The sequence below is a fragment of the Euleptes europaea genome, chromosome 14 (assembly GCF_029931775.1).
Source record: "Euleptes europaea isolate rEulEur1 chromosome 14, rEulEur1.hap1, whole genome shotgun sequence".
Taxonomy (NCBI): Eukaryota; Metazoa; Chordata; class Lepidosauria; order Squamata; family Sphaerodactylidae; genus Euleptes; species Euleptes europaea.
In genome coordinates, this window is record NC_079325.1 from 17,905,416 (window position 1) to 17,926,974 (window position 21,559).

General features: G+C 39.7%; 1 protein-coding gene across 2 annotated transcripts in view; it reads right to left on the reverse strand.

Moving 5' to 3' along the window:
* Positions 1 to 2,729: 2,729 nt before the first annotated feature.
* The window catches only part of TCF7L1 (transcription factor 7 like 1), an 83,074-nt gene continuing 64,244 nt past the window's right edge, over positions 2,730 to 21,559 (reverse strand). Inside the window, exons 4-12 of one of the 2 annotated variants that reach the window (XM_056860805.1) lie at positions 20,601 to 20,684; positions 15,760 to 15,892; positions 15,401 to 15,503; positions 11,576 to 11,659; positions 10,181 to 10,309; positions 8,112 to 8,271; positions 6,904 to 7,011; positions 5,011 to 5,071; positions 2,730 to 3,343 (exon numbers count right to left, since the gene is read on the reverse strand). In XM_056860805.1, coding sequence (XP_056716783.1) covers positions 2,910 to 3,343; positions 5,011 to 5,071; positions 6,904 to 7,011; positions 8,112 to 8,271; positions 10,181 to 10,309; positions 11,576 to 11,659; positions 15,401 to 15,503; positions 15,760 to 15,892; positions 20,601 to 20,684 — 1,296 coding nt within the window. In that variant the 3' untranslated portion in view covers positions 2,730 to 2,909. Of the gene's footprint in view, positions 3,344 to 5,010; positions 5,072 to 6,903; positions 7,012 to 8,111; positions 8,272 to 10,180; positions 10,325 to 11,575; positions 11,660 to 15,400; positions 15,504 to 15,759; positions 15,893 to 20,600; positions 20,685 to 21,559 lie in introns of both variants that reach the window. The other variant, XM_056860804.1, reaches the window with a different exon arrangement.

Here is a 21,559-nt window from a genome sequence, read left to right on the forward strand (position 1 = left end):
ACTAGCACAAGGACCATCCTTGAGCTAGACAACCATTATATGATCAACAAAAACTCTATTCCCATAGTCGTGACTGGATGCTGAGAACTGGAACCATGACTATCGGTGTGAAAGAAAGCCAGAGTATATCATTAGACACTTTTGTAGATTTGGTAGAAGATTTTGCCCCAAGTTTTATTCAAGGAATTCATAATCACATTATCTAGATCAGTGGTTCCCAACCTTTTTTTGACCAGGGACCACTAGGACTTTTTTGTTCGGTGCAGGGACCCCAAGGTTCAAAATAAAAATTCCAAGAATTTGAAAATAAACTTTAATCATAACTGTTAGTTAAACATTAAACTTAGAATAATATTTGAATATATCTTTTTATAATAGAGAACTTTTAATTGAAAATATTAATTTATTATGGGTTTATAACTTTGTTTCGCTGACCTTAATTTAGTTCTCGTGGACCCCTGGGGGTCCATGGACCCCTGGTTGGGAACCACTGATCTAAATGGAAAGCACTTCCAGGTAGGAAACCCCTGCCCCACAAAAAATGTGTAAATGTGTGCTAATTGCATAAACATCTACTTGCTGCAGGTATGTGCAGTGATAAACAGCACATAGTTTGGAGGCATAGCCACAACTGAGTTTGAAAGACTAAAAACAAGAATTCTCAGCTTCCTTTGAAAGCATTATAGTTATGCTGTAGCCTTCCACTTAAGCAGGTGTGTACCAGATGAGCACTTGGATAAGAATCTATTGGGAGCCCCATACATGTCATCCTGGCCTGGTTAATGATATTGTGGAAGAAATAAATAATTCTGACCTGATTTTCATGTGTTGTTCATTAGGTCCTGACATACATAGCTTTTAGGCAAGATATTGACTCCCACCCCCCAAGTGTCCCAGATCCTCACCTGGATTTTCTGACACTGGCATGCAGTTAGTCCTCTTCTGGAAAACTACTTGGATCATGTTATCACTGTTATCTGGTGTTACTAAGAGAAGGACAGTTCCTCTTTTCAGATTCTTATACCTGGTAACACACAGTGAACTTTAGAAAGGTGATCCCCCCCACCATATAGTATAACAAACACTGCAAGGATGAAAATCTGTTACATCAAAAGCAAATTGTTTAGAATTTGAATTGTAAGCCCACCAACAGGGTATATCTCCTTCTAAGTACTATGCTTAATTTATAAAGACTATAGCACGATCATGAGTCTTTCTGTAGCTTGGGTAAAGCAGTATGTAATGTAATAATTTAGGAAAACAGAATGTAGAACTGAATATATGGTTAGGATTTATCGGCTACTCGGCAGTATTTTTGTGGATACTGAGCCCACCAACAATCACTTAGAATGTAACTGCAACCTGTTTACAAATACTTTTATTACACCAACCATTATATTTTGCTAATTATCTCTAGTTTTCTTTGAATTAAGCAGTCTTTAGAAACTAATTGAAATAATGAAATTTGCCAACTTGCAGTGGCTTTTGTAAAAACATAGTGCATGTGAAGATGCAAATAAGACTTGCCTCCGATTTCCAACAGGAGATATTTGCTTGACCTAGACCAGTAGGCAAAAATTGGATGCCCATCGAAATCCAGATGTTATCATTGCCAATGAGATGCACATTCAAATATACCTTCAGGTGCACATTCCCCTCCTCATTCACAGTACTTAGCAATGCATAAATATTTAACATGTGATTTATTTTTGCGATAATGTTGCACATTAAGGTTTAACTATAGTCTACTAAACTCAAATATTTAAGTGACATAAGTGCCTGATCATGATTTACCCTGGCAATATTTCTTAAAATAACTCCCTGACTCTAGAAGGAATCCAGAAACCGAGAGCTGGCAAATTGGATGTGGCACCTATTTCTCCACAATTAAGTCAGTTCCTGCTCCTTTTCTGCAACCCGAGAATGAGGCAACTAGACAGTAGCATCCAAAGAACTGATTGTGGGCTATATCACTATCAAAGAGGTTCTTAAAAACTGAGGTTTGACTATCACTTGTGCCTGTGGAGAAGGATGTGAAAAATTGGCGGAGAGATAATGCTTGTTCAGAAACTGAAGACAAAATAACTGAGGAACTAAGAGGAAGGGAGGCACCAGTGATCCAATGGGATATATGAATGAAAGTTAATTAAGCAGGATGCTAATGGAACACAAGATGGAGATTCTTTTGAATTCACTGCACTCTCTCATTGAACACTCTCACACAGAAAGTTAAGATGCAGATTTATTTTCCTTCGTTAAAATAACAGGCAATTCCCCAAAGCCCTTTCCCCTACTTCCTGCTACACAAAATAATTCGGTGAGGAAATAGGGTGGATTGTCCTGCCATTTTCCTGGATGATCACTACAGTGTACAGGAAAAGGATCTGGGCCTCCTCAGGGCTGGGTTGATTTGATGTGTGTCGGTGAGGCACTACATCTCTCTGACATTTTGTCTTCTTCTGGTAACTGTTGGCAGTCTCTTAGAAAATGATGGAACTGCGGGTTGGCTGGAGTAAGTAGCATAAATCAAACACTGCCTGGCCAGGGGAACGGGGAATAGCAAAAGTTAGCAATATAAACAAAACATGCAAACACCACTGAGAGATGATCCATCTGTACAAGTCCATGTGCCAAGGGGCACTGACAGGAATAAAAGACGTGGCTTGCCTTCTTTTGTTTCACCTTTTTTGTAAAAAAAATTTGTGGGAATTTTTTTTTTATTTTTTAAAAAAATAAAAAAATAGTCTTTAGACAGACTACTGAAAACAACTCCGAGAGTAGAGCACCTTCTTCCTCAAGAGTCACCTTATGGAAGAGTTCCGAAAGGGTCAAATATTGACCAATAAATGGCTTATTTGCTTTGTAATCTCAATTGTGGCTTCAGCAGGGATGCAGGATGGGAGTTTTCCTCAGTCAGTCGGTTTGGTTACCAAGGACAGCGGTTGCGCCTGCAACATAGCCAAGGCAGCCTGAGGAGAAGGAATGGCTGCAAAGGAAGGAGGCGTGGTCAGGAGAGCTGTGGAGGCAATTGAGGAGAATGGGAGGGGTCTAGAGAGGAGTGATGACTGGCTAGTCAAGCTAGAGGAAGAGGCGGCAGCTTTGCTTGATAGGAAAGAAGCTGAGTGCAGAGACAGCTGGGCTCTGGCCTCGGGTTTGGTGGTGAGGGAGAGGGGCTGAGCCTGTTCAGAATGGGTGGCAGCAGGAGCTGCAGGCGATGCCAATGCTGTAGAGGGGGTGGCTGGAGAATCTAGCATGCTGCCATGAGAGGATGCAGGGCTGTCACAGGATTTCTCAGCAGACAGGTACTGCACACATGGCTTCTTATTCTTTGAGGCCACAGAATCTGTTTATGACAAAAGAAAAATTATTTACTAGTTAATTTATTTCCCAACTAACCTCTGCAGACTCTGACTAGGCCCCAAACTACTGTTCATTCATTCTACCTTCACAGTAAGTCTCAAGGCAACTCAAGTCCAAGCCCTGCATTATTCAATACATCAAGGTGGGCCAGGTTGGACAGTAAACGTTTGCCAGTCAGGTAGTAAACTATGCCTTTTAGATAGAAAGGCATTTCTCAGTAACATTGCAAGAGGAGGTACTATTAGGACAACCATCCAAAACAGTTTGTTTGAAACAGAATAGCTTTTTATAGCACCAAACACAATAATCCTTTTCAGAAGGAGATCTTCCAGCAATCTGTAATTCAAAGTTATTCAATAGCTTTGGAATATTTTGTGAGCCTCCTTGGTTCTGTTGGAGTTCCTGCACTCACAAAAGCTAAAGCTGGCCCATATTTTAAAAGCACAAATCCGGAGCTTCCACGCTATTTGGAAGTGCAAATAAAAACTTTAAATGCCATTTTTTGTTTTTGTATCAATAACCTTTGGTGCCAGTCAAGATCTTTTTTGCACCTTGAATAGATTAAATTAAGTCAATAGAACACTTAACATCAATCATGATGAAAAGTGTAGAAGAACTTAAAAGGCTATTCACTAATTCATAACACCATGAGGCTATTCCTAATACTGGAATTATTGTAATGAGCCGAAATGGGTACCTACAATTTTAAAAACTTTGTTTGCTATACAAAGAAAAATAAATGGAATTCCACACACGCAGACCAGAAACTCAGAGGCTGACTTTCTTTTCTCCATCCTCCTTTCCACACTTCTACTGGCTTTTCTGATAATCCTGATTAGCATTTTGATATACCTATGATTGGCAGGAAACTGGATAATACTTACAAAAATGTTTTTCCTATGACAGAAGCCATTTATTCTTTACTTTTAATTTCAGACATATATGAGGAGGAACACACATCTAAGTGCTAACACTAGGCATTTTGATCTGGCTGTTTCCATTCCAATGGAAAAAAATGTAGTGCTGTCATTCTAGTCTTGGACCAGGTAATCTGAAGGGCTACTTCTAAATGATTCCGCTTATTAGTTGAGATAACCATCAGAGGCCCTTCAAAGATTAAGTGATTGGCAGCTACAGATAGGGTTATCTCTATGGTGACTTACAGTGCAGTCTTAAGTAGTGTTAAATCCTTCTAAGTCCACTGAAATCAAAGGGTTTAAGAGGATGTAATTATTTTTAGTATTGCACTGTTAGTTATGAAATGACTTCCCCACAGTGGCTCAGCTAACTTAAAGTGCCAGGTGCAAACACCTTTAATTTTCCCAGGCACTAGGATGTGCATATGCACACATGTGCTTGTTCTTATTGGTGGTTGTATTTGATGTATCATCTGTTTCCCTGCTGTTTATTTGTTGCTTTCATTCTGCTGCCCTTGTGGTTGTTACTGGTTTCATGTTTTTAGTCATGTATACTGCCATGAGAGTCGCCATGAGTCAGAAGCGACTTGACGGCACTTAACACACACATACTGCTTTACTGATGTTAGAGGCTGCCACAAACATTTTATGGATGGAATGGCTAAAAACATTTTAAATTAATACCACTATGAACTCTGACCAGCCTATGGAAGGATAATGTGCTGGGACTTACTTCCTGTTTCTTGGATTTGCTGTTGAGGTTGTTTCTCTCTTTTTCTCTTCTTTTTCTTACCCTGCAAGGCACAAATCCCCAAGTGATGATCATCTTAAAGAAAGGCAGCCAGTAATGTCAAAATACAACAAAGTCTGTCTTTGGGCTGAGACTTGATCAGGGAAACTGGTAGGGATCTAGATAAGCAGTTATTACTAGGCTTAACAATTTCAGTCGAACAGCTTACACTACTAAATGTAAAACAGCAGAGAGTAATACTAGGTCATTAAGTGAGTTTACATGCTATCATCATCATGTTTATTTTGGTTACATGCTGCCCGGGAAGACCACACATAGGCTTTTGCCAGAAACACTTGAATATAGTTTATATTGTCTGAATCTACCCAATTATATAATGACAGCAGTCAAAAAGGGCAAGAGTCCAGTAGCACCTTAAAGACTAACAAAAATATTTTCTGGTAGGGTATGAGCTTTCGTGAGCCACAGCTCAGCGTGCATGATCTGAATTTTAGTGCTAATACTGCTTAACTCTTTGAAATACCACACTCAGTGAGGGGCAGCCATGAGCCTGGGAAGCTCTGATTGCAATGGCAAAAAAGTATAATGCAATATAGCATACATTTTGAATGAAGATTATGTTCACAAGAACAGAAAGAGTAGGCCTCCACCAGATATATGCTATGTTTAAAAATGCAAAAAAGTACATGAAAACATTACAATAAGAAATGTCATTGTGGAAGTACTCAGAGGTCCCTAAACCAAAAAAATACAGTGGCAGTGTCTTGAAGTTTACAAAAGAGCATAATGAGAAATGGACAGGGGCTGGTGAGACAAATATATCAGACATACTGATCAGCAGTCTCATTACATCAACCTCTTATCCTATATCCAATTTGCCATTAATAGGGTACCAATGAGAAGTTTTCAGGAACCATTTAAACAAAGGCAAAAAGGGGACTTTTGGGAAGCTGACTCTTGAGTGAAAGCAAGCAAGCAAAAGGGATGCTCAGCAGCAGTTCCCACTACGGGACCAAATGAAACAATTTGAGAAAACCCTAAACCCTTGATTGTAGTAGTACTTGCAAGGTTGGCTTGCTACTATTTCACAAAAGTGAGCAATGTGTGAAGCACATCCAAATTTCTTTATAACTCCTTTGTTTTATCTAAATTTGATATATATACTGTTATATTGAGTTTATGTTTTAATGTGTTTGTGGTTGTTTGTTAACATAAAATAAAATTGTTTTAAAAAGTCTTTACAACTATAAGGGCTATATACTTGCTTTAAAACAAAGGAAGGGAAGATCAATAAATCCATCCTTAGATGGCCATACTCTGGATCTAGTGCAGAATGTGGCCATAGAAGGATGGATTTATTCTTTCTTCCCTTTCTTCATTTTAAAGCAAGTATCATCAACCAAAAGGGAGACTGCAACCAAGAAATCAGAAGGAGACTGGGAAGGACAGCCATGAAGGAGCTAGAAAAGATCTTTATGTGCAAGGATGTGTCACTGGTGACCAAGATCAAGATAATTCCTACCATAGCATTCATTACTAAATATGGGTGTGAAAGTTGGACAACAATCTGTATTCTTCTTCTCTGTCATTGCCCTTACTTCACACAATCTGCCAAACAACTCCTTGCATCATCCCCAAATTCTCTCTCTCTTTTTTTAAACTTCACTGTTGGAAGCAATTTTGTAAAATTACAAAATACGAAGAAAATTACTTAATGCATGGGTGAATATATGCTGGATTTCTTTAGCATAGCAATCACACACACACATTCTTGATTAGGACTAGATTCTAGTCCAGTAATATTTATAGACCAACAAGACTTTTGGGAAATAAGCTTTCAAGAGTCAAAGCAGCCTTAATCAAATTAGGACTTACATAGTTATCGCGTGCAGACCAGGTAGGGTATAGCTGAGAATGAAGCTGTCTCTCCTTCCGAGCTAGTTCATAGTATTTGGCTTGCTCCTCACGAGACAACGAATGCCACTGAGGTATGGGAAAAGATAGTGCAGACTGAAGCATCTGGTGAAGTTTGGACACCATCTCCCTCCTTTAAAGACAGGACTGAAAATCATGCTTTCCCTTTACACTAAAAGGCCCAACAATGCAGCTATAACAGAAACCATAAGTGGCAGAATTCAGCTTCTACACAACTCTTACAGGTATAGAAGCTCTCCCAAGGTCTACATCCAGAGATACTGTGCCCCCTCAGTTTCCTGGAACACAGTCCCCAGCGCTTCTTTGCTGATCCATTTCTTTTCTGCCAATTTCGTATTGCCTCTCCTATTCCAAGGGCTAATACAAAAAGTTGCCAATTTTTATATTATCATCCTCTTCTTTCCTCATTTGCCATTATCCTCATACCCCTGCTTTTGAGCCTCCTGCTATTGTTCCAGTTCATTAATCCACCCTGTCTCTTACCAGCCTCCCTAGCACTCTTCCCCAGCATATAGAGACTGTGGCTGCAAGGTTTCTTCAGAGCCCTTTTTTCCATTAAATCCCCAGATTTTCTCAAGCCACCTTTTCCTCCACCTACATTTCCCCAGGTTTCTCTTTCTCAGTTCATTGCCTGCTCAACATTTTCCTGAAATCTTGCTTGGGGCTTTCTGTCCCACATTTTCCCTATCTGCTGTAATCTCTTCTCATCGGTCAGCCTATATGGACAATTCGGCCCTGAACAGTGTCATACTAGAAGAGTATCTACTTGGCCAGAATCACTGACATACTTTCTCACAATAAAGTACTCTATTTAAATGACCCATTAACTCCCCTGATGGAATAGCATTTAGTCTAGCCAACATAAATAATCATCTATATTGTGGGACTGTCAGAAAATCAAAATACATCAGGAGTGTGCAGCCAATCCATAAAGCTACTCCTGTCCTTCTGCGTGAAGTTTATCCCTTGCATGTGATTTCATCACAAGATGCTGTATTGCAAATGTTCTATGCACTAGCTCAGACAATGTGTTAGTTTCACTGCCACAAGATAATATAATACAGATACAGCCCACCTCTACATGTCATTCAGTGGCCTAAATGATGGGGAAAGGGATACGGTAGAGAAGCTAGTTAGTTGTTTTGTACCCTTCTTCCTAGGATCTGATTGATAGCTGCGCTCTCCTTCAGTGTACACTCTGCCACCACCTTGGCTCGCATCTCCTTCATGTACAACATGAACGCATTCAGAGGTTTCTTTATATGGGGTTTCTTCTCCTCTTCCTTTTTGACAATGACAGGCGTTTTTCTGGAATAGTTACATCTTTTATTACAGTCCCATAGTCCTGATCATAGCCACAGGCTCTCTCCTGCCTGTTGTACAGGCAACAGAGAAACAGATGCTTAAGTGAAGACTGCCTCTTTTTAATGGACAATCATTACAACCTGATCAGATGGCTAAACCATGTAAATACTGTCATGACATTTTTTGCCTGTAACCCAGAGTAAATCTTATGATACCCCTGTAGTGAGCATCCCCTTCTGAAAGTGTCATAATTAAGGCTTCTTACTTCACAGAGTACACACATATTGTAGTGATAGTTCCTGTTCCACATTGTTGGTGGTGGCAATCGGGAAGATATTCAGTGTGTCATGGCTCAACTCATAAGGTAAGAACTCAAGTTACAGCATGGTATTTCAGGAGGATATAGGTCAGGGGTGGGGAACGTCAGGCCTGGGGGCCATTTAAGGCCCGCAAAGTCATTTGGTCTGGCCCTTTGTGGGTCCTGGCAGATCTCTAGCTCAGAAGGATCTAAGATTGGTGATCAGCACCCTATCGCAGACAGGAATAGCCTCTATGTATTTGTTTTGCTGTGTGTTTGTTTTGCTGAGAAAAGGAACCTTTTCCCCCCTTGTAGAAGAGTCGTTAGCTATGGAGCTGCTAGGACCGCCCACAAAACTGTGTTAAACCTTTCCCACCTGGGCCATGGTCGGCTAATTTTTAAGTTGATAATTCTGTACGGCCCGCGAATGATGTTGTAAATATCCGAATGGCCCTTGGCGGAAAAGGTGGAGAACTTGACACAAGGGTGCAGAGTTCCTCATCCTCCTCAAAGCAAGAGTAACTTTTGATCAATTTCATATATCAATATATCTTACAGCCAAGGATGGGCACCTATGAGGATCAAAAAATCTGCACAATTTTAGCAACCACTGGTAAAATTTATGGTTGTGCAAAACCAGGGACAACTCCAGATTTGTAAAAAAAAAAAAAAATCAGATTTGTTTGAAAAATTGCTATGTGTGTATGAGTGTGCTAAAAACCCTAGAAACAGTAAGCATGCACAGCTGTTGCAAAAAAAAATTAAGCTACAGAGTTTGGGTGCATTTTGGGTTACAGTAGCAACTCAAAATGTCATACAATAACAGTTGGCACTAATAGTCACCTGAGACAGGTCAGGATGGGAAGCTGCCATCAATTCTGGCCTGCCTCCCCTCTTCCACTTTGTTGCAAAGGCAGGAATGGAGAAGTGATTCGGCAGGGAGGAGTGGGGAGGGAAGACCAAGTGGGCAGACAACTGTGTGGTGGAAATTGGGATGGGCAGGTGAAATGAACACTTAGTAAACGAGGGGTGAAGTAAAGCCATAAGGAGAGAAAGTAGAGCTGGAATCAAGGAGAAAGCAGGTACTGGTGTGTGTGTGTGGGGGAGGATAACTGGGGCCTCCCTTCCTTGACAAGTCCTCATGTCCCCCCTGTTACCATGTATAATAGCATCCATACTACTGAGAACTAGTGGCCATCCTTGTAATACATGAAACAGGATTTGAAAAAGTATGCATACAAGTGGGCAAAGTAAGAGCAGAGAGAAAGTGAGAGATAATCCCTTAATCTTGAGTTTTGGAATTCAGCCTAGTTGCACCGTTTAACCTGTTCTGGCAAAAATCCCTCTAGTGTCATCATTTGCCATGTTCACCTGAGATGAAGGAAAGAAGGGAGCTGGATAGCTTTGATTAGCTACTACAGCCAGTTCCACTAGCTTGTCCACTTTTACAGCACATATTATAAGACACAGGTAGGCTGGGTTATAATGAGCTTATAGAAAAGGTGATAAGATGAAATAATTAATCCAGTAAAATAATAATGTTACTCTGATAGCAATTCTCACCCCATCACAAAATAAAGCATCCAAGCAACACCTCGGTATCATATTACTTACGAGTTCCCTTCAGGGCTCAAGCTGGGCTGTGTGGGCTCTTGTTTAACTATGGGTGACACAATGGTGGGATGTGGGATTCCTGAGGGATGAAGTCCATGAGCAGGAGGAGGAACCATGTGTGGAGAAAACCTGCTGGATATTAAGCTGGTACACAATTAAAAGTTGGATGATGAAAATAAATTCATTTCATATGCTTCAATTTAACCTTGCACCCATATCCTCATACCCAGTTTTTCAAAACACCCTACTCATTCCCACTTCCTATAATTTCATAGCAATCTGCCGACATCTATAGAGATAAGTGAAACAGATGAGCCAAGGTTTACATAAAAATCAATGGCCAAAGCAAGCAGAAATCTTTTAATAGAAAGATTACTTTTCCTGCAGATTAATACCTGAACTACAAAAATAGAATTTCTTCACTCCTCCATCTCCCTTTTCTGCTTTTATTTTGAAGCAACATTTTAATTAAAAAGATTACCATTATGAGAAATGTATTTCTGTTCATTTTTAGACATATAGTTGTGAACTCATTTTCCCTTATGGCCTTGCTCACTAATAAGCAGGATCTCTAAACATCCATATTATATTCAGCATGCCAAAGGAACAAAATTTGCTAATGTGTCCGAACGCAGAATCATGGGGGGAAAGTCTAATTCTTTCATATGGTTTCATTTTCGATTCAGCATGCTGTCATTTTGCTGACAATATGAAGTTTAACCGAAAGTGGCATCAATCTGAGAAAACTAAGATATTACATTTTTATAGTAATTACAAATATCTGACATAGGACACATCATCAAAGTCATGAAGGACTACATGAAGCTTCCCATTTTCATAGATAGCTGGAACAATCCCTCCCCAACTTCCTGAATCCTGTATATTTTGCACTCTTTATAGAGAGGACCACTTCCAACTGATCATGGCAAATCAATTAACAGCTTCAGGTAAGAAGGCATTATTTTTTCCGTTGTTCACATGGAAAGATAAGAGTCAGCAATGCCGTATTTTATCATAATAAAAAGCCTCAGAAAAACCTCTTCCACTGTATAAAAGCATTCTTACTCCACTTTTAACACGGTCTGATGCCCTATTTGTTTCTCACTGAGATAGCAAACCTATGCTTGTGCTGTAACACTTCAGACTATGAATGGCTTCTTACATGATGGAATACTCCTCCATTCTATTTTCCTGCACACAGAAAGCAAGTGATCTCGAAGAACATTCTAGCTTGGTCCTCTCTCTATAGTGCTAGTTTTACACATGTAAGAATATTTTTTCATGATGAAGTATTTCATCATGTAATTTTCCTTCCCCCTGTAGCTTAAAATGGTACAGCCAAGAAAGAGGTTTACCACCCCAGGGGATAGACCTTACCATTCTGCTTGAACCCACCTGGACATTGAGGCATTCATAGCCAAGGCAGGGTATGAGTGTCTGAACCCACCTGGAGGAATGGAATATACTGGCTGTCCTTGCCTAAAATCGAAAAGAAAATACAGATCACTTTCACCACAGGGCTACAAATACAATATTTCTTACTCAAAATTACAAACTTTCAATTTGACTGGCTATGAATATAAATATCAATATAGAATAAATATACTTGTGTTAAAAATTAAATCAGGGCTGCCAATCTTTGATTAATTAAGCAGGCCACCGTTCTCATGAAATCTACAGCCAGCAAAAGTATGCCTTTCCGAGAATCTTTAAAAATGCAGAGATAAGAAGTTTCAAATACTGCATGTAGAATTTTGGCTCAGAAATGTAGTTGTGACGAGAACACCTTTCAGTGGCTGGAAGACGCAGTTCACTATAGTCTGCCATTAGTGCTCTTTCCAACTGTCCTTTTTTGGTATTAAAACTCCGTAACCTGACCTTGCTTCATTTTCCTCAACAATATTACATTCTTTGCTCTAAATTCCAAATTAACTGAATTCCTGAATCTTGAAAACACACATATTCTACAAACATGCATATTGATTCTTTCTAGACATAGAAACTGGATTTGTATGAATGAAGGAATTGAATATCCTTGTTTAATTAGAAAGAACACTGAAAAGCAGATTATCCACCCTTGCCAGGGGCTCCCTGCATAAGTGAGTTGAGCAATGTATTAACATCACATCCTGGGGAAAACCTGGTCAGCACATCAACCAACTATCTGGAAACTCTACAGTAATTCCATAGTTTCCAGAGTGACAGGTGACATACTGACATCATGTCTGGGTTTTCACCTGATCGTGACGTTGACACTTCATGCAACATCACATCCACTCATTTGAGAGAGGCTGTGCCTCAGTAGTAGAGCAGCTGCTTGGCATGCAGAAGGTCCTAGGTTCAATCCATGGCATCTCCACAGTTTTTAATGGAGTCCTCCAGCTTAACTGCTACTGGTTGGTTTTGTTCTGTATTTTTAAACATTGCATTTATTTTAGTTTCATGCAATCTCCTTTGTGGACATGGGTCAAAACATGAAATAGAAATATAAATTTAGCAAATAAAAATTAAAGTAATAAATAAAATATACAGAGAGCTCTCATGGTTTCTCATTCATTTCAATAGAGGGGATTATGTCTCATGTGCAAAGGAATGCATGCATGGAGCACCTGCAGACTGAACTGTGTGCACAGTCTGACTTTACTTTGTTTCATGGAATGTAGACTCCCAAAACTTACAATTCAGATAAATTTTATTAAAACTTTAATCATAAGGGGAATATGTTTTTAAAGTTATTTTATTTGTTTAAAACATTTTATGCCACTTTCTGACCTAATCAGGGTCCCCAAGGCAGCAAACATGAGAACACTTTAAAAAACTGAACAATTAAAAACAGAATTTAAAACTATAAAATAATTCTATAAAAACACCTAAACATACAACACCCCAACCAGGAGGAGGTCAATAATCATTACTGGGAGTATGCCAAATGAAACAAAAAAGTCTTCATCAGCTGGAGGAAGACACCAGAAGAAGGAGACAGACTAATCTCCCTGGGGAGGGAGTTCCAATGTTTTGGTGCCGTGACTGAGAAAGCCCTTTCTCAGGTTGCCCATCTAGCCACTGATGGCAGGGGGAACCAAACCAGGGCCTCTGAAGATGACCAGAGTGAACAGATAGGTTCCTGTGGGAGATGGCGGTCTTTAAGGTATGTTGGTCCCAAGCTGTAAAGGGCTTTAAAGGTCAATACCAGCAGCCTGAATTGAGCCTGAAAGCAAACTGGAAGCCAGTGTAGATGGATCAACACTGCAGTGATATGGTCCTTATGGCCCACTCCAACCAAGGCTCTGGCTGCAGCATTCTGTACCAACATTCTTATACAGTTAACTGACTTTGAAATTGACACCTATGCCATAGTACAAAGTTCTAAAAGGATCATTAGGCATCTGGTAACAAGGAAAAAGCTTGTGTCCATGACTGCTACTAACTTACTGTTGGGGACTTGAGACTCCAATGTTAACTTGTTTTTTTTGAACCTCTGGATTGTGTGGAATCTTCAAACAACTTCATTAACAATTGGTTAATTGACAAGTGCAATACTAAGTAGTTATATCCTTTTAAGTCCATTGAAATCAATTTGAGCTTTAAATCACACCATGCAGATTCGAGCTCTTCTGCTTCTATGTGAAGTTATGAATGCACTGGAGTACTGTATGTTTATTTTTGCCATCAAGTCACAGCTGACTTATGGCAGCCCCATAGGGTTTTCAAAGCAAGAGACATTTGGAGGTGGTTTGCCAATGCCTGACATTTGGAGGTGGTTTGCCATCACGACCCTAGTATTCCTTAGAGGTCTCCCATCCAAATACTAACCAGGGTCAGCGTTGAGAGTGTATGACTGGCCCAAAGTCACCCATCAAGCTTCCATGGCGTGAGTGGGGATTTGAACCTGGGTTTCCCAGGTCCTAGTTTGACACCTTAGCCACTACACCACCACGTATTTTACATGCATTATTTTCATAAATATATTTGTGCTGTACTTTATTAGCCATTGCTTTGTATGTTATGCAGATACTTTGTGATACTGTTTGGGGATAGAGCCTATGGAGGATAGGGACCTCAGTGGGGTACAATGCCATAGAGTCCACCCTCCAAAGCATCCATTTTCTCCAGGGGAACTGATCTTTGTAGTCTGGAAGCTGGCATTCTTATTGCACCTGGAGACTGGTATCCCTACTGCAAATCCTTACATTTGTATATGAATCTTATTCTAAGCTCAATTATAAATTTGTTGAAAATGCGTAATAATAATGATGATCTAGTGATCCAGAAGGGAGACTGCAGCCAAGAAATCAGAAGGAGATTGAGACTAGGAAGGGCAGCCATGAAGGAGCTAGAAAAGATTTTGAAGTGTAAGGATGTGTCACTGGCCACCAAGACTAGATTAATTCATGCCATCGTATTCCCTTTTACTATGTATGGGTGTGAAAGCTGGACAGTGAAGAAAGCTGATAGGAAGAAAATAGATTGCTTTGAAATGTGGTGTTGGAGGAGACTGTTACGGATTCCGTGGACTGCCAAAAAAACAAATCAGTGGGTTATAGATCAAATCAAGCCTGAACTGACTCTAGAAGCTAAAATGACTAAACTGAGGCTATCGTATTTTGGTCACGTCATGAGACAACAAGAGTCACTGGAAAAGACAGTCATGCTAGGAAACGTTGAGGGCAGCAGGAAAAGAGGAAGACCCAACAAGAGATGGATTGACTCAATAAAGGAAGCCACAGCCTTCAATTTGCAAGATCTGAGCAAGGCTGTCAAAAATAGGACATTTTGGAGCACTTTCATTCATAGGGTCACCATGAGTCGGAAGCGACTTGACGGCACTTAACACACACACAGTGATCCAGAAGCTAGGTTTAGATGAGAGAAATCGTGTCTTGGGAAAAGCCAAATATATCTCGCAGGTTGTGAAGGAATTGTGCAATTAATTTTGAACTCCTTAAATAAAAGGGTTGGATACAATTATGGTCAATATATAAATCAAAAAACTATTTATGAGTAGTAAATCAATTTATTTTAATGCAGTAGTTTTCCTAGATATCATAATTCAGCAAATCCTACTCAGAAAAGAACTTTTCAGCAGATGACACTTGTTAACTCAAGACGTACAGTGTGTATATAGAAAGATGACAACCTCTCCATACATACAGAGTAGAACAGCCTCTGTGAGAGAAGGGGAGCAAAGAAGCAAAATATTTATAGAGTGGTGATCCTTACTGTGGTACAAGCCACCCCAAGGGATGAGGAATTTGGCCAATGGCGCCGGGAGACAATGGGTAATAAGGAGACAGTTCTGAAGGGTGAGGTGGTCGTGGAATTCCTGATGGCAGAAAAAAACCAACACGTTAAACAGTCATGGTGCATCTCTAACCCAACTTTCAGATCTTAAATGGAATCTTACCTTCCTTAGTGCTTATAAAAATCGGAATTTAATCGGATAGCTCTACTAGTTGCCTCCCTTAATACACCTCTTGATTCAGTTCATCTTCAATGAATGTATCTACTTAATAATATCTTTCCGGTAGTCCCACTCCTACCAGCTTTCAAAGGCATTTGTTCCATTCCCAAAAGCTTACCTGTTTTGGGGTCAATCTCTGGAGAAAGATGAGAAGGTGGGGAGCCTGGCGAGAAGTGGTCATTGCTGTAGGTGATAAGTGGCGTCAGTGGGTGCATATGATGTGGGTGTTGCACCACAGGAACTTTGTTTGACTACAAGGGGGGTAAAGGAAAGGTTTGTCTGTATTTTTACATTCAATTCATTTGCATTTCAAATCTTCTATAATCTATAAATAGAAAGGAGCAGGGGTAACTGGTCCATTAGGGCACAAGAGACTGCCCTACCAAGCACAGCTCCTCTCCTTTACAGTAAAAGAAAATTAAACTAACAGCCCTACAAAATCAGGTCCCTATTTAATCATTCTTAGTCTTCTTGCCTGCTTCCCTTTCTGGACCGCAGCCAAGTTCTTCCTATAATCACAACTAGAGGGCTTCCCCATCCCATTCTTCTTAAAGGTACAGGCCATTTTCTGGGGCAAAGTCTATTGATGCCCCATGTAAAAATATAGAAAGAGGGTGAGGCATACTAAAATAACATAAATAAAATAAGGGAAGAGTGATACACTTAATCAATTAATTCTTATGGAATATGCTCTAGTCAAGTCCACTGAAGCTAATGGGCTTAGACTGGAGTAACTGCATAGGACAGCGTTGTCAGAAAAAGTTTCCCCTCCAGCCAGCCTCTATCTGACTTGTCAAGCCAACTGTATGCTTATTTACTTGGAACTAAATGAGGAGGTTTTGTTCTCAAGTTAGCAAGCACAGAATTTCAGCTTGCAGATTTTTGTTTGTGAAGGTTATTACTATTAAGTACAAAATTGAGAGAGATGCCTAACCTAGTGGTTGGATGGCTGGGAGGGGTGATGGAGACTTAAGAGACTCTTAAGTTTGTTTAAATATTATCTATTAAAAACTGATCTCTGAGAAACTGATTATTAAATAAAATCTTAATAAATGTTATTTTAATTATAAATATTATTATTATTATTAAAAGCACACAAATAAAAAGAGCAACAAATATATTATTAAAAGAACACAAATAAAAAGAACAAATAAAAAGAAGAAAATTCAAATCCAGTAGCACCAACAACGACCAACAAAGTTTTTCAGGTTATACGACACACTATCATCTGACAAAACCCTATACACCAGAAAATTTTGTTGATGTTTAAGGTTCTACTCGACTTGAATTTTATTCTACTACTACAGACATGGCTACCTATCTGAAACAAATCAAAAAGACACCCACTCATTCCAATTCTTTCTAACAGTCCATTCCCGAGGGGGGGGTGAGCTGCGGCGGCCGGGGCAACGCAGCTGAGAGGCCTCCTCAGAGCCTTCCTGGCCACCACGGAAGGAGAAAAAGCCTTTTTTCTGAAATAAAAATCTGAAAAAAGGCCTTTTTTCCATGGGGAAAGTGAGCCTGTGCCACCTTAAAAGGTTGGAGTCCCAGGAGGCATTCCCGGGCTGGAAGGTGATTAGAGTTGGCTCCGCCCCTGGCAACACCCTCCCCTATGCCAGCGCCGCCATTCTCTTCCAGGATTTAGTTCCCAGAGAAGCTATGCTGGCGGAGGAGCCCTGTGCAGCTCCGCAGTGTCCTGGTGCTGACTGGAATGCCCCCCGCGCCAGCATAAGTGCCCCTTGTTCCATAATAAGAGGGCACTTATGCTGGCGTGGGATCACGCCGCCTCCACATCACTGTCGGCCCCCAACCTCAGGAATGGGCTGTAAATGTCTTTGCAACTCTTCAAGGAGGGATAGGAAAACTTTGTTCCAGCAAATGACAATGAGTAATCCTAAATGCTGAATCGGCCATCAGAGAAATAATATTGTTCTGTCCGAATTGAGAGTTGTGGCTCTGGAAACAGTTGACAATTGCCTCCACATCTTTGTGCAACCATCCTAGAAATAAAAGACTGCCATTGCCTAAAGATGAAGGTGGCCCACTGGTACCACGGGCACCTGGTGAAAGTGTAAGAGGCTGACAAGAAACCAAATAGGATGCAATACTGAAAGCTCCCCCACCCCCGGATTCACCATGTAGAAATATCCTGTGAGATGGTTGTGGGGAATACGTAAATAGGCTTATGAAAGACTGATGGTAATCCTACACTGGGTTGCTGATATGATGGACTGTAAGGGCTTCGTTATGAGTTTTTTCTTCGTGATGCAATTCAGCTGCTTTCAATTCAGAATCACATGCCCAGTCTTCTCTGGGCTGATAAAAAAATTGAGTAGACCCCAGATGAAAGTTGGTCTGCTGACATTAGCTTGATGGCTCCTATCTCCAGTAGATACTAGGTAAGTAGAATAATCAGACTGGTGTGTGCAGGTAGATGAGGCCATGGCTTCTCTGGGGTATGCCCTTGTACTAATCTATAATCTTTCTGAAGGCCTCATGAAGTTCATTTCCAGCCTCCAGGGACACATAGATTGGGACCATGCATCCTATAGTGCTGGAGCTTGCCCACGTCTTTGTAGAACTGCAAACCACACTGGTGTGATTTCTTCTGGCGCTTCCCCCCCACATCAGTAATTAGTGTCTGAAGGACAATGGTTGCTAGATGCCTGACCTCTACTGAATCAGTAGGAAAGTGTTTGTGGCACACAAAAATCTGACTGTTTTCTTCTTTGAAGTAACAGATCAGTAGTAAATTCTAACAGAATATTTGATGGGCGTATGCGGATACAGAATTACTGGGGAATGCACATCTGGTTCATGGCTTAAATGAACATTTATAATCAGGAGATGTGAAATTAGATTAAGTACTGGAATGTAACTTGCCAAGTCTCACACCCCTTCCCTTGCAAAGATATGCCTTTTCCTTATATCTCTACAAGGGAAGAGGCTAGAGACTTCGTTTTTGTTTTAAATTAAAGCTAAGAATACAGAGAACCTGGTCTACCTATTGATACAACAATATATCGATATAACAATAGTGCCAATTTTTAAAAAGCCCTCTAGTGGAGGGGAAGGAAATGGATGTTGCAGGGACAGAGTCAGGGAAAACGGCTGTCATGTAGGCCAGAAAAATCCAAAAAATTTTCACCCACACAGTAGCCATCCAGTTTTTACTGAGATCTCTTCCAAAACTTCGGAGCAAAGCAGGTTTGAGAAAGCGGATAAAAGCCAGCGAAACCCCCATAGGTGCACAAATGCACCATGATACTGTAGGGAAGTAGGGGGAAAACCCCACTTCCCAAAAGCACTGAATTCCGGGCAGATAACCAATGTGGAAATGACCATAGACTACAGTGGATACAACCAATACAAGCAAGCACAAAACTGCTGTGAGGGCTGGAGGGGGAGGAGGGAAGAATTGAAAAACCCTTTTGAAGTGAGAATACTGTGAGAATACTGGATTGTCTCATCGGCCACTCAACCAAAAGCCTCCAGTAATAAGTTTTTGCCTCACAGATTCATATAGCAACAAGCAGAAAATAAACACTTGAGACTGATATTTTGGGCAGTTGGAAGGTATCATGGCCTGTGAGTTTACCATTTCAATTTTCAGTGCCAAAACTATTTCTTAAATCCCCTTCTCCCAGTTCCAAACAACAAACATTTAAAAACCTGCAGATCTGTTCCACATTCTTTCAGGAGAAGAAGCATTAACAAATTTCCATCTACAGGCAGAAAATGCCTCCACTAGCAGAGCGAATTTATGGGACCAACCCTTTGCCTTCATGTGAAACTACTATGGTTGAAGAAAACTCAACAGTTTTATGTTCATACTTATTTACACGTGAAAATTTGTCTACATTGCAATATTCCATGGCATAATGAGAAAAAAAGTGAAATTATTTTCTGCAGCTGTAAAGTACTATGTACAATGATCACACTAAATAAATAACACAGTCTTTTAATCATTTTTAGTTCTTTTTAGATTGTTTGCAATATCTATATCATCTATCCATATTCCACCCATGCAGTGGAAGTTCAATAACTGGGTTCTGGAAAACCTCCTAATTTTCAACCATCCTCTTTTTTTAGCAATTTAGACATTAATAAAGTCTTGGCTGCATTAACTTATCTTAACCAAACTCTGGATTTAGTAATAAAAATTCTAAACTAGATGCTTAAGAAAGACGGTAACCAGAAATAAAGTAATTCTAATAACCAACAGAGAGAAATAACAGATAAGTAATGTAAAAAAACAGCAAGGAATTTGCTTCTTTTTGGAGAAGTTATATAGATCAGATAATCCCTCAGTAACTGCATATGTAGATAAGACTGGAGTGCAGGACAATCATCCCACAATATAAACAGACAAATAACAAAAGAAATAATTAGAAAAAATTACATGGCTCCTGGTACAGATTGGTTTTTAAGTAAATTTTACAAACAGTTTTCAGATATTTTGATACCCCATTTGAAAATACTGTTTTAATAATAGAAGGTGGTATTATTCCAGGCACATAGCATCAAATTAGAGTGGCTGTCATTTTAAAATCAGGAAAAAACCTCTACTTGCCTGGAATCATATTCGCCCATTGCTCTCCTAAATAAGATGTCAAGATATTCTCAGTTATTTTAGCAACTAGAATAGGTGTTATAATACACCACTATGTGGATAAAGACCAAAGCATGGGGGGACTTGCTCTGGCATATCTCCTCCTCCTCATTTTCAACCATCTTCTTCTTCTTTATTTTTTTTTTTTACATCTTTAACTTCCTAGAATCCTTTTTAGTCTCCTTATCTCCAATTAGGAGCATTTATGCAGTTTATAGCAACACCTTTGACTGAGCTGAAAAGTGACTATCAGGAACAGAAACAATTTGTCAAAAAGAATATCCATAGATATCCTCAGATGACTCTGATTGGGAAAGTTAACACAAAATGAAACCATTTATATTTACTAAGTGTGCAGGAGAGGGAGATCTTGCATCCTTCAGTGTAGCTCCAGCTGGTACATCAAGTAGCGGCCACTTCACCTGCAGATACTAGGAGAAATTATGATAAATGAAATAAAAATCATAAAAACAAACTCACACTATTGAAACCAAATGGACAACAAATAAATAGCTACATTCTGGCTGTCACAATGCCTCCGTAACATATGGGGACCTAGATCATGTGACTCTTTTCCTCATCACAAGCAATGCCTTCCCCGCCCAATCCAGCCAATGGTATTAGAATAAAAACAGAACAGCATGACCAGGCGAACCTTATACGTTAAGAGCTCCACAATGTTACTAAGGTGTTATGGAAGCCAACTAAGTAATGTAATAATTTGTCCTTCTTCCAGCACCCTGATCCAGAGAATTCTTGTGCATGTCAAAGCTCCCACAGAACTTTAAATAAGGGAGGAGTTAATTCCATATATCCAAAATAATAAATACGGCATTCAGAAAGGTATTTAAGTTGATCCAATTAATATTAGCAACATTAGCTATTTAAAACAACATGTCAAATGGATTTTTAAAAAACAGACATTTAGTACCTACAGCATGAAACAATATTATTTTGGATGAGTTTTAAATGCAATTTTCATTAGTTTTCTAAGATCACAAATAAAAGGAGATTAGCTGGACTGCTGAACATTACTGAGACCCAAAGAACCCTAAATAATGATAATGTGCATTGTTTTCAATAAAACCATTTAATGCCAAATAGCTGAATACAGTGTGTCCTGTGAAATGCTGGAGGTTTGGGAATGTGGACTGGATGAGTTGCAGCTGTGCAATGGAATTTCCCTAGCCCACAAATCTTCATGATGTAAAACAGCTGGAAGGAAATCCCAGCATGCTCTATTTAGAGGGAGAACAACCAATAATTTAAATGGAAGATTAACCCTTCAACTTAGAACAAACCTTTG